Source organism: Calypte anna, chromosome 23 (assembly GCF_003957555.1).
Source record: "Calypte anna isolate BGI_N300 chromosome 23, bCalAnn1_v1.p, whole genome shotgun sequence".
Taxonomy (NCBI): Eukaryota; Metazoa; Chordata; class Aves; order Apodiformes; family Trochilidae; genus Calypte; species Calypte anna.
The window spans coordinates 2,758,509-2,773,394 of record NC_044268.1 but is presented as its reverse complement, the minus strand read 5'-3'; the positions used below and the strand labels follow the sequence as shown (position 1 = coordinate 2,773,394).

Below are 14,886 nucleotides of genomic sequence, written 5' to 3'. Positions count from 1 at the left end.
ATGGGCATAAATCCTTTCCTCTTCCCATTGCTCTGGGAAGGATAAAACACTCTGGGATGGTCTAAACATCTTAAAATGCTTGTTCAACAGACATTGCTCTTTTAGCTCTGAAACAGTGAATGCTCCCAGGCATGTCAGAGTACAGCAAACCCACGGGTACAGATGCTGCATCTAAACAAAACTTGGGCTGGGCAAGCAGAGATGTTTCTGGAGAAGGGGACAGCTGATATTTTCCATCAGAGTGGTTGTGACAGGGAAGAGTTTAGCAAACCAGTAAATAGCTGCTGTCACACAGTCACTTGCACAACTGCTTGGTTTTCCCCATCATTATTTATTAGTTGAATCTGTTGTTTCTCTGTGCTTTTGACGCTGTTGTGGTAAATCTGAGGTTACCCAGTGAGCCAGGAGTACTGCTTCAGAAAGGAGAGTGAGGTCCCTGAGTGCAAAGGCTCTGAGTACTTCTGTTAAAGACATCTGGGACAAGTTGGCTGCAGCAGGGAGGAATCATCCAGATGCTCAGTCACTGATGCATTCCAGGACCAATCCTCCCTGGCTGGAGCTGCATCTCCCTTGTTCCCTTCGTGGGACAGCCCAGGCAATGGGAAGGCTTCTGCTATCTGTCCCTTCAACCCTTATCAATAACAGATTTATTTATCTATAGTCAAAAAGACCTCAGAAGGATGTCTCTTTTCCTTGACAGATGTGCAAGAGAAAAATAGGGTGTGCCTGATCCATCTATCACTGGGAAAAGAAGCCTGTCCCATCCCTTAATGCCATCATTCACTAAGACCCAAGGTGGAGATCAAGGCTACTTACTCGGTAGCCTTACTCGGTACCTAAGGCTGTGTCTAGGCAGGCACAGAGGCAACCTAGGTGACAGCCACATAAATTACTCTGGCATGGTCCCTCAGGAGCTTGTCCTCTCCTCCAGAGTGAGTGATTGCCTCTGAAACACATCGACTCTGCAGGGAGCCCTTGGGCTACACAGGGAGTAAGTTACTCTGCAGAGTGCTTATGAGGATCTCCTTAAAAGCCAAGAAATAGGTACAAGGAAGAATGTTTCAGAGAAAAATCGGTTTACTTGTCTGCGGCTGCAAAGGAGTCCCATACTGGTGGGTATGTGACAGGTAGTGATGTGACAAGCACCATGGGAATGCAGGCCCAAAACACAAGTCAGTAAGTTCTGCAAATCCTTGTTTCCCTTCTGTAATTCTCTTGTGCTACATTTTCTTTTTTTTTTCTGAGAATACCCAAGGTGCTTTTCCTTCTCTTGAATCCCTGTGCACAGAGCAGAGGGTTGGGTGCCCAGGGGGGTGGCTGTGTCCTTCCCTCCTGCTGCTGCCTCCATGGGAACATTTCCAGGCTGGAATGACCTGTCAGCTGATGGGCAAGATGCTGCTATCAGAGATTCTATATTGAATCAAGCAAGAGAAGCAGATGGTCTCTCAGTCAGCATCTCCATAAACCTGAGTGGTTGCAGCTATAAAAGCAAAGTGCTCTGAAGGGAGGGTGCTCTGCTTTCCTCCAGCACCATTGCTTGACTTTCCTCAGGAGGCATGGTGACCCTCTGCCAAAGAAAGAGCATTAATCATCACTTGTTTTTTTTCCCTTTAACTCCTGGATGTGCTGAGTACTGTGTAATAAATTACACTGTTCACTGTAAAAGAAAATTCAGATGCAGCTCTGCCAGCCTTTTGAGTCCCTGCCCCGCAGGTGATGGGAGGATTCAGTTAATCTTTCTGGTATTGTTTCCATCCCCAGGGAACATGCTGGGAAGTGCACTGGGACAGTGGGACAGGCCTTTATGTCACTCCACAGGTGAACAGGGGATTTCAGATGCCAAAGCTCTTGGGAATGCCCAGATCAGCCAGGCAGCCCCAGCCCTGTCTCTTCCCAGAGAGGCTCAGGCTGTGACCATGTACAGGTACCTGCCCCTCATTGCTTGGGGCTTGTCTGCACAGGACTCTCAGCAAAGTTAAAATGCAGTAACTAAATCTGAAGTGGATTAAAGAGCATTAAAATTCTGCTCAAAGCTCTAATTCAGAATTAAAGTGGCCTTAATTCAGTTTAATTTGCTCCCAAACGTTATGTAAGTAAGGCCATCTAAATTGTCCTTAATTAGCATAAGTGGTCCCATATAGGCATTTGCAAATGAGGTTTAATTATCCTGGTTTTAAAAGCAAGTTAGCTGCCTTGAGCTTCTGGAGGTAGGCAAGCCAGGTCCATAGCCCCTTTGCTGACACAGCTCCTGATGGAGGCTGGTTAGCAATAGTTCTGGAGTGTTGGCATCTCTTCCCAAGGAAATGGCTCTGAGCCAGCTTCTTCCCTGCCAGCAGATAGATCCTTGAATTCCACCCATTCTGTGTTAAATGTACGAGTGGGAGATGAAAGTCCCTGCCAGGATGAGCTCTTCCTTTAAAGTCATGGGACATGGGAGTGGTAATCCCTAGAAAAATCCCTAGAAAAAAGTGATGTCAGGATTTTAGGAAAGAAACCAGACTGGAGGAAAACTGATGCTGAGTCAGCAGAGAACTGGAAGGAGGCAGAGGGCTGGGAGGAATTGAGCCCATCCCTGGTTCTCTGCTATCACTGCCTACCTTGCTGTCACTGCTGTCCCTGGATGCTTTTTTTCTCTTTTTTTTTCTTTTTATTTTTTGCTCACTAGAAGCCCCAGTTCCAAAAGATAACCCTTTGGCAGCACGAGGCATGCTGCTGGCAGCCCTTGATACCAGCCTGGCATGGTTGGGCTCATCCTGTGCTCCATCATCTGGCCTTGCCTGCCTGCTTCCCTCCTCATTGCTCTCACATGTTCCTCCCCAGGAAAGGCCCTGGGCATGCGTGCTCTGCAGAGGGGATTTCCACCTTCCTCCTGTGGGTTCAGGCACCTCACACTGGGACAGGAGCACAAACCCTGCTTGGCAGCCCCACGGTGCCACCCCACAGCCTGGACCAGGGGATGGTGCTGCCTCCTGCCCACCCTCACAGGTCACCAGCCAAGCCTCCCAGAAATGTCTCAGTGGGTATCTCATCCTCAGGACTGGGACTGTGTCCCCTTGCACACCATCCAGGCCAGCAGCCCAGCAGAAAGAAGGTCCCAGTGCTGGGAGATGAAGGGTTGACCTCTGCAAGATGCTTCTTCCCCAACCAAGTGGTGTTTGCTGGCATCTGGATGTGGAAGCAGAGGGCAAGTTAGAGAGCGTGGCTGCAAACACCACAGAGGGGCTTCTGAAATCCATGAAATGGTCATTGGTGTGTTTCTGGTAGAGCTGCTGCCATTTAGGCACCTCCAAATATTTCTCCTTTGCTTCAGTCAGCTGTGGGAGCCTCTTTCAGCAGGAGGCAGAGCTGGTGGCAGTGGGACAGCTTTGCTCCTCCAGCCCCTCTCCCTTTTCAGGGGACACTTCACGTGCCTCTGGGAGGAAACTGAGCCTCCTTCCTTCATGAGCACTCATGATCCTGGCGGGAGATTTGTTCTGGAAATCTCCATATCCTCAGAAGCTGCAGCTTACACAGCGGGCCTTGCAACGCCAAGCAACTGAAGCAAACTTTCTCTTCAAAGCAGTTTGCAAATGCAAATGGAAAAAAAATTTAAAATAAATAAAATGTAACCCCTGGGAGTTTTGGGGTGTGGCGAGCAATGACCCCTTTTGACTTCTGGGGCAGAGAAGCCAACAGACCCTGTCTCTATCCTGGCTTTTCCTTTTACCAGCTTGAAACGTGCAGGATAGAGATGCTGTCACTGCTTTGCATAAATTAGAAGATCCAGTTTTGTAGCTTTTACTTAGGGTATTTCCTATAAAAAGCACATCTGTGCCCATACTTTTTGGTGCAATATGCTTTAGCCTGGAAGCAAAAGCTCGCAAACAATGCTAAATTCATGCTGACTGGAGTAGATTCCAAGGGAAAGAAGAGTTGGGAAAGCACCTACTTAAGTACTGAGTAAGGATATTATCTCTGATCTGAATCTGGCCTCTGTGTGTGTGTTACTGTTGAGTACACAGTGCGGTTTCAGACATGGCCAGGGACAAGAAAAAAGGATTGTTTCAGGGTAACCACAAGGAAGATGAATGCAAATGTATTCCTGTAACTGGGAGAGTTCCCTTGCTCTTAAGTTGGGCTCTGGTACATGGCCTCAGGGAAGCAAATTTGCAGCTACCTTCATCAAATTGTTTAGGAATGATTAATCAGAAGTCAGAGACATAAAATCTTTGCACATCATGAAATGTTAATTCAGTTCCTGTGGTTACCTCCAGTCTGTAATAGTGGCTTTAGTGAACAGTCAAGGGACAGGTACTGGTGGCTGATAGATGCTTCCTCTCAGGTCTTATCTCCTCTGAAAGCCCGGGCTGATAAGCCTGCCCTGGCTGAATCCCAGCCATCCACATGTACCGGGATCAAACTGGTGCCAGCCGTGTGTCAGAGGCTACATCCTCATCCTCCCGTATGGTGCTCAGTGGGCACTCAGCTGTGTGGGCACCCTCGGGGCTGTTCAACCACGGCAGGAGAGGCTGCCAGCACCCCTCCCCATCCATCCATCCATCCATCCATCCATCCATCCATCAGGGGACTTTGGTGTCACCAAGCTCACACAGAACATAAAATTACACCAAGCACCTTTGCCGGTGTGCCCAAAGACTGTGGTTTCACACCTTCCTTCTGTCTGAAGCTTCCAGCAGCTCAGGCTGTGGGGCATTCCTGGTGACTACAGGGTTGTCCCGGTTCCCTTCCTTTCCATTTCCAACTGTCGGGGGTCTCCTCTGCTTCCCTTGAGGCTGATATCTGGGGCTGATGCCTCCTGTCAGCTCTTCGGCCCAAGTCTGGTCATTACCATGGTGGGGGGCAGCAGGTTGGTGTCACCTCACACCCCACACAGGGGACACGTTGGGTCTTAGGAAGCACCGAGGGTGGGGTTGGGAGCTCTGGGACTCATTTACCGTATGTGACATCCCCCTCCGATGTGGGGGGAAAGTAAGGACCGGGGATCGAGTTTTAAACCTCAGAGTAACAGCAGCCAAGGAGAAGCTGAGAGACCCTCTGAGGAACCGCATTATTTGTTGGTACCGGGGCTGCTCCGCACCGGCTGCGGGCCCGGCGGGGAGCCCGGGCTGGCCCGGGAGGAGACCGGGAAGAAGCGGGGAGCGTTTACCTAAGGCTCACACTTGTCGGGGCAAATCTGCCCGCGTTGCAACACGATTTGCATAAAGCCCAGGTGTGTGCAGCAGGGACCTGTCTGCATCTGCAGGGGTTACCGTGCAGGGAGGCACCGGGGCTGGGGGGGGGGAAGCAGAGGGAACCGCGGGGGGCGGCCGAGCGCCGGTCCCGCTCCGCACCGCACACCGGGACCGAACACCAAGGGCCGGACCGGACCCACTCCCCGCCCCGGGGCCGCGGCCAGGCAGTGCTGGGGGGGGCGGTCCGGGAAGCAGAGGCCGCTCCGCCTCCTCCCGCTCCGTCCTTCCGCGTTGGCGCTGCCCGGGCCCCGGTATAAAGCGGCAGCCGCCGCCCGGCCCGTTCCGGCCCCATGGAGACACAGCGGGGGTCCGTCGGCGGTAGCCCGGTAAGAGCGGGGGGTCGGCGGCTGTGGGGCGGGGGCTCCGGCCCGACACGATTCTCCGGGGCCCGGCCCGGCCTGGCCCTGGTGCGGCCCCGCGGAAGCCGCGCCGGGTGCGATGCGGGGGGAACCGGGGCCTGGCGGAGGCGTGCCGGGGTCCGCCGCTAACGCCCGTCTTGTCCCGCAGCTCCGGGGCGTGAGCCGAGGCCGGGAGTCCCCCGCGGGGAGCCATGAGCGCGGGCAGCGTTTTCGCCGTGCCGGGTTGGCCTGAGGTGTTCCCGGCCACCAGGCCGTCCCGGCTCGGAGAGAGGATGAGCGGCAGAGCCCCGTGCGAGAGCCGCTGTCCCGGCGGCCACTCCGGTCCGGACCCGCCCGCGGGATCGGGGAGCCCCGGGCAGGATCCCTGCGATAGCGCCGAGATGCAGCTGAAGGTGGATTTCTTCCGCAAGCTGGGCTACTCCTCCGAGGAGATCCACGTCGTGCTGCAGAAGCTGGGCCTGAACGCCGACACCAACACGGTGCTGGGGGAACTGGTGAAGCACGGCCCGGCCGAGCGGGAGAACACCGAGAACCCCCCCGAGGCCAAGGAGGCCCCGCTGGTTCCCCGGGGCGGGGCGGCCAACAAAACCCCCGCATCCTCACCGGCCCCGGAGGAGACGGAGAGCGAGAACCTGAAGCCCATCGTTATCGATGGCAGCAACGTGGCCATGAGGTATGTCGGGGGGTTCGGGGCACGGGAGGGTCTCTCCGGGACACCCGAGGAGGTGGTGGCTTTGTGGGACCTGTGGCTGTATGGGGGGTGCAGGGTGTGGGGGTTCCTTGCTGCCAACAGCACCCCAGGGTGCCCTGGTAGGGGCTGGCAGATTTTTCCAAGGTGCCCAAGCAGGACAGGAGGCTCTGCTGAGGATGAGTGTGACATCTGCAGACCGGGTCACCCTTGGTGGCTGCTCCTGCCCCTGGTCACAAGGCTGTGACAGCAGTGGGGCTACTCCCTGGGAAACAGGGACATTTCCTTCTCGTTTTCTAGATTGTGAGGAGGATAACTGAAGATACATTGTCCTCTTACCTAATGGCTTTATGTAAGTTTCTGTAGCAGGAAGTTGCTCAATAAGTAATTACAGGTTTAATTAGAGAAGGCTTTGTACTAGGGAGCTCTCTCCTGCACTGGAGATCAGTCTCTGCATTCTGACTCCTGCATGTTTGAATTTCTGCACGGTGCAGGGAACAGGGGGGATGGCACATGGGCACTCGGGTGCATTGTGTCACCAGGGCAGGGCTGCAAGTCCCCCCCAGCATCTCAGGTGTTTCTCTGGTACAGGTCCTGTCAGCCTGTTGTAACAGTGACTGGGGAGTGCAGAAGCACTCAGAGTCTCTGGGATGGGTGCTTATTGGCCTGGTGTCCCTATTTCCACCTTGGGTTGTGTTCCCTGTGATGGTGAGCACCCACCCCAGCTGCTGCTGCACCCTCACCTCTACCCCACAGGTCTGGGGTCCATGAATTTAATGCACCAGGATTCTTCATTGGGCTTTGTCGTGTCAATTCCAAATCAAGCCTCCTTCAGTGTCTTGTAGCTTCATGGATTTTATCCTGTGTGTTTGCAAACACAGACCTTTCACTGAAACAACCAACCCAAGAGCCAGCAGGGTGCAAGCAGAGCTGCTGCCTGCATGGCTCTAGGGCTTTGTCTGGGGTGAAAGTGCTGAGCAGAGATGTGTTGGCAGGTGTGGTTTATCTCTAAGCCCTGGGTGACAGCTCTGAGAAGAAGATTGGGAAAAGATGGGGTGCAGTCTGCTGCATGGCCAGGGCACAGGGGATGGCAGCTGAGCCAGGCTGGAGGGGAACAGAGCAGAGCTGGGTGTCTGCAGGAGAGCTGTGAGGAAAATGGGCCATTGTGAGCCCTGGGCTGATAAGTGTGACTCTTACAGAGAAGTTTACCTTAGATAAGTGCTCAAGCTTAAACAGGGTTTAGGTTTTCAGTGAGGAGCCTCTTGCCTGTGCAGGTTATCCCAGAAGCAGAGATCACAGCAAATGTGACTCAGGCTGTGCAGTAATGCGGCTGCCATAGGATAGAGTTTGACATGAGAAAAGCAGTCTGGCTTTTTTAAGCAATTTGTTAGAAGGGGAATTCCATTCTGAAACTTCCTGTATTGATGGTGTGATGTTCCCTGCTGATTCATTTGCAGTGTGTACAGCAGCCTCCCTGAGCAGCTCTTGACAAATGTATGCAAATCACAGTGGAAATTAGCTTTTACTTCCTTCTAAGGGAATTTTTTCTTGGCTGCTGCCAGATCAGATCAGCCCAATTAGCTGCCTTCTGTAGATTTGAGGTTGGTAGCAGGGACTCAAAAAGACAAAACAAAACAAAAAATTTCTCTGCTTTTCTTATTTATCTTCAAAAAGACTCCAGCAACCTGAGCCTGGCAATCTATAGCAAAACCAGTCTGAGACTGGAGGAAACTTTCAGACTACCTTTCTCCTGATTGTTAATGTCAGCCTTTCAGTGATTTGGGATTCTTGATGAAGAGGTGTTACGTGTCTCCTTAAGTGTTACTTTTGGTGTTAAATGTATAGTTCTTATAAAATAATTATTTTGGTCCCCCTCTTAAATTGTTTCAAACAAGGGTAATGACAGGAGCAGTTTCTTTTTGGTGCTGTACTGAAGTGATAGAATTTCTTAGCAGTGCCTCTGGGCTGTCAGCTTCTCACTAATTAGTTAATGAGGAGTTCTTTAGCATGTGGAGTGATAGTGGGAGTTGAAGTATCACTCAGATACAAGTGGGAAGCTTAAGACTTGGGGTAGGGGTGGTGGGTGCCCAGGTGGGGAAAATCTTGAAGTGTGAGACCAGTTTGTCTGCACATCCCAGCCCAGTGTCAGGCTGGAGTGCAGACTATCAGATTCCCAGAATGACAAACTGGGCTGTAGTACACCAATGCTGACAACATGCCAGGACCAGTGTCAACAGATCACTGATTACACTGTAAATACTGGGGATTGTAAAGCAGGAGTGGTAGTTTCCTCTTGGAACTTCTTGAATCTTATTGATATGAGCTAATGAATGATTAAGAAGCAGCTTTTTGCAGGGGTACATAGCTTCTGACACTGCTGTCAAACCTTTCTCATCCTGCCAATTGCTGTTTAGACATTCAGTGTTGATCCTTGAACAGGAGGTGTTGCTGTTTTGTGCAAATAGTGTGTATTTAACTGACAAACAAGGCAATCTGTCTCGTTTCCCTTAACTTTACAAGCAAAAAAACACTTACTGAGGGTGCAGTTTGTGGTGGCAGAGGTTGTGCTGGCAGAATAGGACAAAGGGTATTCAAGATCACGTTGTGCTTGGGGCTAAAAATAAAGATCTAGAGTCCAGAGTTGAAGCAAAGGCTCTGTTTCAGAGCAGCTGCAACAGCTGTTTTCTCCTTCCCACTGGGGATTTTGGGTATTTATTGGCATTCTGAGATGCTAAAAGTGATAACTGAAGATCTGAGTGCTGCTATTTACATGAGCAAATACTGATTTTGCTACTCTACTGCTTCCTCACTAAAGAGTTGGTCATTGCCTGACTGGTCTGTACACAACCTGAATATTGACATTCTTCATTTTCTCTTTTGTTGTAGCCATGGGAATAAAGAAGTGTTCTCCTGTCGAGGCATCCTTCTGGCTGTCCAGTGGTTCTGGGACAGGGGACACAAGGATATTACAGTCTTTGTGCCATCTTGGAGAAAGGAGCAGCCCCGGCCAGATGTGCTTATAACAGGTGGGGAAATATGAAAACCAAAAGTAACCTTTCAGGCTTGCTGCTTTGTCACTTAATGAGCTTGCAAAGTTCTGGCTGGTTAGTAATTAACTTCCCATTGGAAGATCTGAGTTAGCAGGAGATCCAGTAAGCTGGGCTGACTAGTGAGAATTAGTCATTAACTTTTTCCCTAAGCAAGTTCTTGTCTGGATCAGTTGGAATAATTCAGAGAACAAAGAATGTAATACTGAGCTGCTTCCTGGCTACTTGTCTTTCATCACTTGGATTTTTTTTCCTCTTTTGGGGACACATCATGGTATGTATGTGAAACTGTAGACTTTACAGAATTTCTACATGCTAAAAGCTAAAGCTCCCTGGGGGTTTAGTCAGAATTACTCAAATGGAGGGGAATTTGCTCTGAACTTGCAAACAGCTGAGATTTCCTAAGTAATTCTGCACAGAAACCCCTGCATGTCGTAGGGCACTACCGAAGATTTAAGACCAGGGCCTTCTGTTCCTAAATGCAAATTGCACTTTGCAAAAGGGCTGTGGATGGGGCTTGCTGTGCTACAGCAGCCACTCTGGTGTGCTCCAGGGGTCCTGGGCTGCCTTGCAGGCACCACAGCAGGAATCCACCTCTGACAGGCTGGGGGATGGGGTAGGAAAAGAGATGAGAGCAGAAATGACTTTAATTTTGTCATTGACTTATAATGTTACTTTATCTGTGTGAAGATGTGTGTTCACCGTTGTGGTTTTGTTGTTTTGTTTTTTTTTTTCTTTTCTAGACCAGTACATTCTTCGTGACCTTGAAAAGAAGAAAATTCTGGTCTTCACCCCTTCCAGGAGGGTTGGAGGCAAGCGTGTTGTCTGTTACGACGATCGCTTCATCGTGAAGCTGGCACACGAGTCTGATGGCATCGTGGTTTCCAATGATACCTACAGGGACCTGCAGAGTGAACGTCCTGAGTGGAAAAAGTTCATAGAGGAGAGGCTGCTGATGTATTCCTTTGTTAATGACAAGTATGTTCCCATTTGCTTTAAAAAAAGATCTGCGTGAGAGGGTGATGTGGTGTTCTGGTGAAGCAGTGGGAAGGTGTGTGTGGAAAGAGCAAAATGTTGGTAAAGATTGGGAGAAAAAAAGTTTCTGTAGAGGGAAGTGTGGTGGGAAGAACTGCCCAGCTGTGATGAGGTACAAAGGTGTAAGGAATTGAAAGCATCTTAATAGATGTTCATGATTTGGAGCTAAGGATTCTGCTGGGGTGGAGTTCCTAGCAGAGCTCCAGGGCTTGATTTCTTCCCAGGAAAATCATTAGCAGGCCCAGGGCAAGTACTAACTCTGTTCAACAGCAGAGCACAAAAGCTCTCCTGTGTCTGAGGTGAAGCACTTGCTGCCAGTCTTTAGTAGGTGACAGGAAGGTTGTCACTGCAGTGAAATGGGAAAGCTTTTTAGGGCTCAGGTAGCTTTTAACTTTTGAAATGGAAGATATTCTTCTAGAAAGAAGAAATTAAACCCTGATCCAAGAAGCTCTTCTCCTCAAGACCTATTTTTCTTTAGGTTTATGCCTCCAGATGATCCCTTAGGACGACATGGTCCCAGCCTGGATAACTTTCTCAGAAAGAAACCTGTGGTGCCAGAACACAAGAAGCAACAGTGCCCTTATGGTAAGACCTGCCTTCCAAACATAAAGACTGAGGTGTCTGTGCAAGTGCAGCTCATGCACCTAGGAAAGTTCAGCTGGTCATTCCATGCTCTGCCTTTCCTTGCAGGGAAGAAATGCACTTATGGAATTAAGTGTAAATTCTACCACCCTGAAAGGATCAACCAGCCCCAGCGCTCACTAGCGGATGAACTCCGAGCCAATGCAAGGTTGTCTCCCACCAGAAGTACCAGTGCTATGGAGGAGAAAAAGAGCAAAAGAGGTTCCCAGGCAGAGCTCTTATGCTCTGTGCCCTCAGAGAGTGATAAAAGCTCTTTGCAGAAGGTCTCTGCAGAGAGGAAAAGCTCTCACAAAGCAAAGCCCAGTGATGCTCCACTGCAGGCCAAAGGCTGTGTGCCAGGCAGTGTTCCTCCTAGCAGTGGGAGCCACAGGTCCTCTGACAGATACCAACAGCCTCACATGGACTCTCTGTCGTATCTCTCTCAGGAGCATCTTGACTCAGGCATTGGGTCTCTGGAGAACCAGCTGTCTGACATGTGGCCTTACAGATCCCCCAGTCACTGTGACCATTCCCATGCTGATCCAGTGGCAGTCTGCACCTGTGGCAGGCAGAGACCTCTCTACTCACATTCTCCCAGCTTAGACCAAAATGGTCTGGTCTCCTACAAGCATGGGTCCCATAAATCATCTTCCTCTGGTGCTAGCTTCTTGCAGTATAGCCCTGAGATGTCCCACTCAGGACCACCTCCCTCTTTCTCAGGCTATGGGGTACCTGTACACCCAGGCAGTGCTGGGCAGTACAGCCTGCCCAGTGAGTACAACACCCCTCCACACCCTTCTCCTGAATTCTGGTCTGAGCCCTACCCCATGCCCCCTCCTCAGGTCAGACCCCCCAGCAGTGTGCAGAGGCCCCCAGTGTTTGGGGACTCCTCCCCATGGGCTGTGTCTGAGCAGTTTGCAGAGGAGAGGGCCAGTGTGCATGTCAAGCTGTGTGGGATATTCCATCCCCATTTGGTTGATGCTGTGATGAGCCGTTTCCCACGGCTCCTGGATCCCCAGAGGCTTGCAGCAGAGATCCTGACCTACAAGTCCCAAAACCCAGGAGTGTGATACTGTGCCAGGCATCTGAGAAGTTCCTGGGCAGCATTTGCACTCTAAAGCTTCCATAGATGCCTTCTCCTCCTTATTCCTTGGAAGTCACAGGCTCCAGCTGGAGGCTGGGTACCAGATGTGGTGTGTTTGCAGCAAATTCTGGCCTAGAAATGCCTCTGCCTCTCTTGCAGAGGCAGCTGCAGGGTTCTGCCTGCCCAGAGGCTCTGGGTGCTGAACAGGAGAGGCTGCAGCTTCAGAGCAGGATTTTTCCTTTGGGGTTGGTTGAGTCCCTGAATTCCTGCAGTTGTACAGAACTGAATGTTGTCTTACTCCTCCCCTCAGCTTCAGTCAGTGGGATGGCTTAGTGTATTATCAGGTGTGGACTTGGGGGGGCTTGAGAAAAAGAAGGGGATCCCAGCATTAGAGTGGCATGAGGCTTCTTTGTGAAGATGGAAATGCATTGTCAGTGCTGCTGGCTCTTAACTAAACCTCTTGGCTAAAATCTGCCCTACAGATACATGGAAAATGTTGGATTATAAATCTGGTATGAAGCTAGGTTTAGCTGACTTTAATTTAGTTCATTGGTGCACTTCTTTAATGATGCTTTCCATACCCTTCCCACCTTCCTGAGACAAGGCAGTTCTGGAACAAGTCCCACAAGTGCTTAGCAAGCTGCTCAGCTCCTGTCCATGAGGAGCTCAGAGTGCAGTTTTTTTTCTCAGGATGCGAGGCATGACACTGTTCCAGAGCTCCACATGAGCTGTGTGATTGGCATTTGTTGAAAAATGCTGTTGTCAGAACACATGGATGGCCACACTTGATGCTGCTCAAAAACATTGGAGCTTGGCTGGTAACCTATCCCTCTGACCAGGAGGATTTGGGATCTTGTGCCTTTTGTCTTCAAACAGCAATAGTTCTGAGCATTCAGTAAAACAGCTGTGGTCATGCATGGCCTTCTGCCAGGGCTGTTCCTGAGGATTCCTTAATATTCTCTGTAAAGCTGTTGCTTCATCTTCCTTACTAATATTTTCCTGTCCCCTTCAGCTTTTTCCAACTGTAGCAGCATCCAAAAAATGTAGACAAAACCTTGGCGAGACTGTTCCCCTTTCATTCCCTCTTACTAAGATGGTTTTTTTACTGTAGATACTATAACAGATTTTAAATATGCAAAACCATTTGCTGTAGTAATTGGTTCTGGTCCTGGAATTTCACTGTGCTGAGAATGCAAAGATGTTTCTTGCACTTGCAGGCCAGAAGCAGTTGATTTGTTGATACACATTGTATCTGTGCCTTTTGTTATGTTTTTTAAATATGTCCATCTTGTGGTTAGACCAAGGTCATTGAGGGGCAAATTATGGAGGGAAGAGTGGGATGGAGCTGTTCCTGAGAACCCTCTTCAGGAGTAGCTTTGTCCATTACTTATCTTCCCTCTGACTGCCCAAACATGACCAACCTGACTGGCACCATGTGCCATAAAACCACAGGGACACAGAAACCTGTATACCTGTTTAATGATGATACATTACAAGTCAGTAATGTTTCATGTTAGTAAGCAAAATGCTTCTTAATTTTAAGTAACCTGATACTTTGCATATTTGTAAATGACAGGAAAAATGGTTTTTAATGTTATTGTCCAGCAACTTGCTGCTTGCTGCTGTTTTCCATTAGTCCTATTCTCAACTCAGCCATTCGGGCTTCTTGGCATGGTGTGTTTTGTCCTTCTGGTGGAATGCTGATCAGTGCTGCTTCTCTTGCAATCAGAAGATGAAGATGTTGTACTCACAAGCTGACATTTTGCTGAACTCCCTGTATCATTATGCAGTGTATAGTTGATGTGCTGAAAGGAGGCAGCCGGGTGAAAGCCGTGGCGACGTAAGAACTCGAGTTATCCAAATAAAAACTGCTGAGTTGAATTATTTGGTGTCTGGTGGCTTTTTGGAAAACCATTCAACGTTTTTGCTGGCTTTCCAGGGAAGTCAGAGCCATGATATTTCATCTCAGATTCCTCTGACACCTTTCATCTCCACACGTGGCTGGTGGCTGAGTACTGACAGGTTTGTTATCAATGCCCAGACAAATCCCATTGCTGTAGCAGATAATTCCATGTCCCATGCTCACTGGTCATTTGGCAAGACTTTGCTCTAAAGCTTTGTTATGATCTGGGGAGGAAATGCAGCAGGAATATCAATGCTCTCAGAGTCTCCCACCTGCTATACTGCAGTTCAGCACGTTCTTATCTGGCTTGTTATATAACTTTATGGTCTTGACTCAAATTTGTGTTCTGAATTTAATGCAAGCAATGGCTATTGCCAGTTAATCAAAACCAAGGAGAGCAGGTGCTCCTGGAGGTATCACTTGCTTCAAAAAAACCAAATCTGAAATCTGAACCTCAGGGTCTGAAAGGTCACTTCTTGGCAGTGGGAGAGGAACCCTCTGGGAGATGTCACCCCAAGTGACAGTAAACCTCTGAAGCTCTGTAAATGCATCCTGGCTTTTAGGGTCTGGGTGGGGAAGGGATTAAGTGTGTGTCACTGATTTGATAAGACCTTTTAACCAGGTGAAGACTCTTCTGCTCTTTGCAGTGGGGTCTGTAGTTGAAAAGTGCTGCAGGATCCTAAGGGTGGTCTTCCAGTAAAATACTTCAATTTTAGTTTTGCAGGATGTGTAGAGGTAGGGGAGGCTCTTCATTTCTTTCAAAGTTGGGCTGCGACAACTGTGGGCACAGCAGCACAGATGTTTATTACCATAACCAGGCAGGAAGGAGCTGGTGGTGACCTGGTTTGGTTATATCAACTTTTGTTTTGCAGTGACAGTCCTGGTGGTACAGAGAGCAATTTGGGGGAGGGTCAGAAC

General features: G+C 49.7%; 1 protein-coding gene across 1 annotated transcript; it reads left to right on the top strand.

The window, feature by feature from the left end:
• The first annotated feature begins 5,473 nt into the window (after positions 1-5,473).
• Positions 5,474-13,946, top strand: ZC3H12A (zinc finger CCCH-type containing 12A). Its single transcript, XM_030464514.1, has 6 exons — positions 5,474-5,557; positions 5,739-6,263; positions 9,165-9,304; positions 10,069-10,303; positions 10,839-10,945; positions 11,051-13,946. Exons 2-6 carry the CDS (start codon positions 5,782-5,784, stop codon positions 12,049-12,051), a joined length of 1,965 nt encoding a protein of 654 aa, XP_030320374.1. The 5' UTR covers positions 5,474-5,557; positions 5,739-5,781; the 3' UTR covers positions 12,052-13,946.
• The last annotated feature ends 940 nt before the right edge of the window (positions 13,947-14,886 follow it).

What these genes read in the sequence shown, in the direction of transcription:
- ZC3H12A (XM_030464514.1), top strand. Translation starts at nt 5,782, where the DNA reads ATGAGCGCGGGCAGCGTTTTCGCCGTGCCGGGTTGGCCTGAGGTGTTC. An exon ending in GCCAGATGTGCTTATAACAG is followed by an intron (nt 9,305 to 10,068) that starts GTGGGGAAATAT and finishes TTTCTTTTCTAG; the next exon opens with ACCAGTACATTCTTCGTGAC. An exon ending in TATTCCTTTGTTAATGACAA is followed by an intron (nt 10,304 to 10,838) that starts GTATGTTCCCAT and finishes ATTTTTCTTTAG; the next exon opens with GTTTATGCCTCCAGATGATC.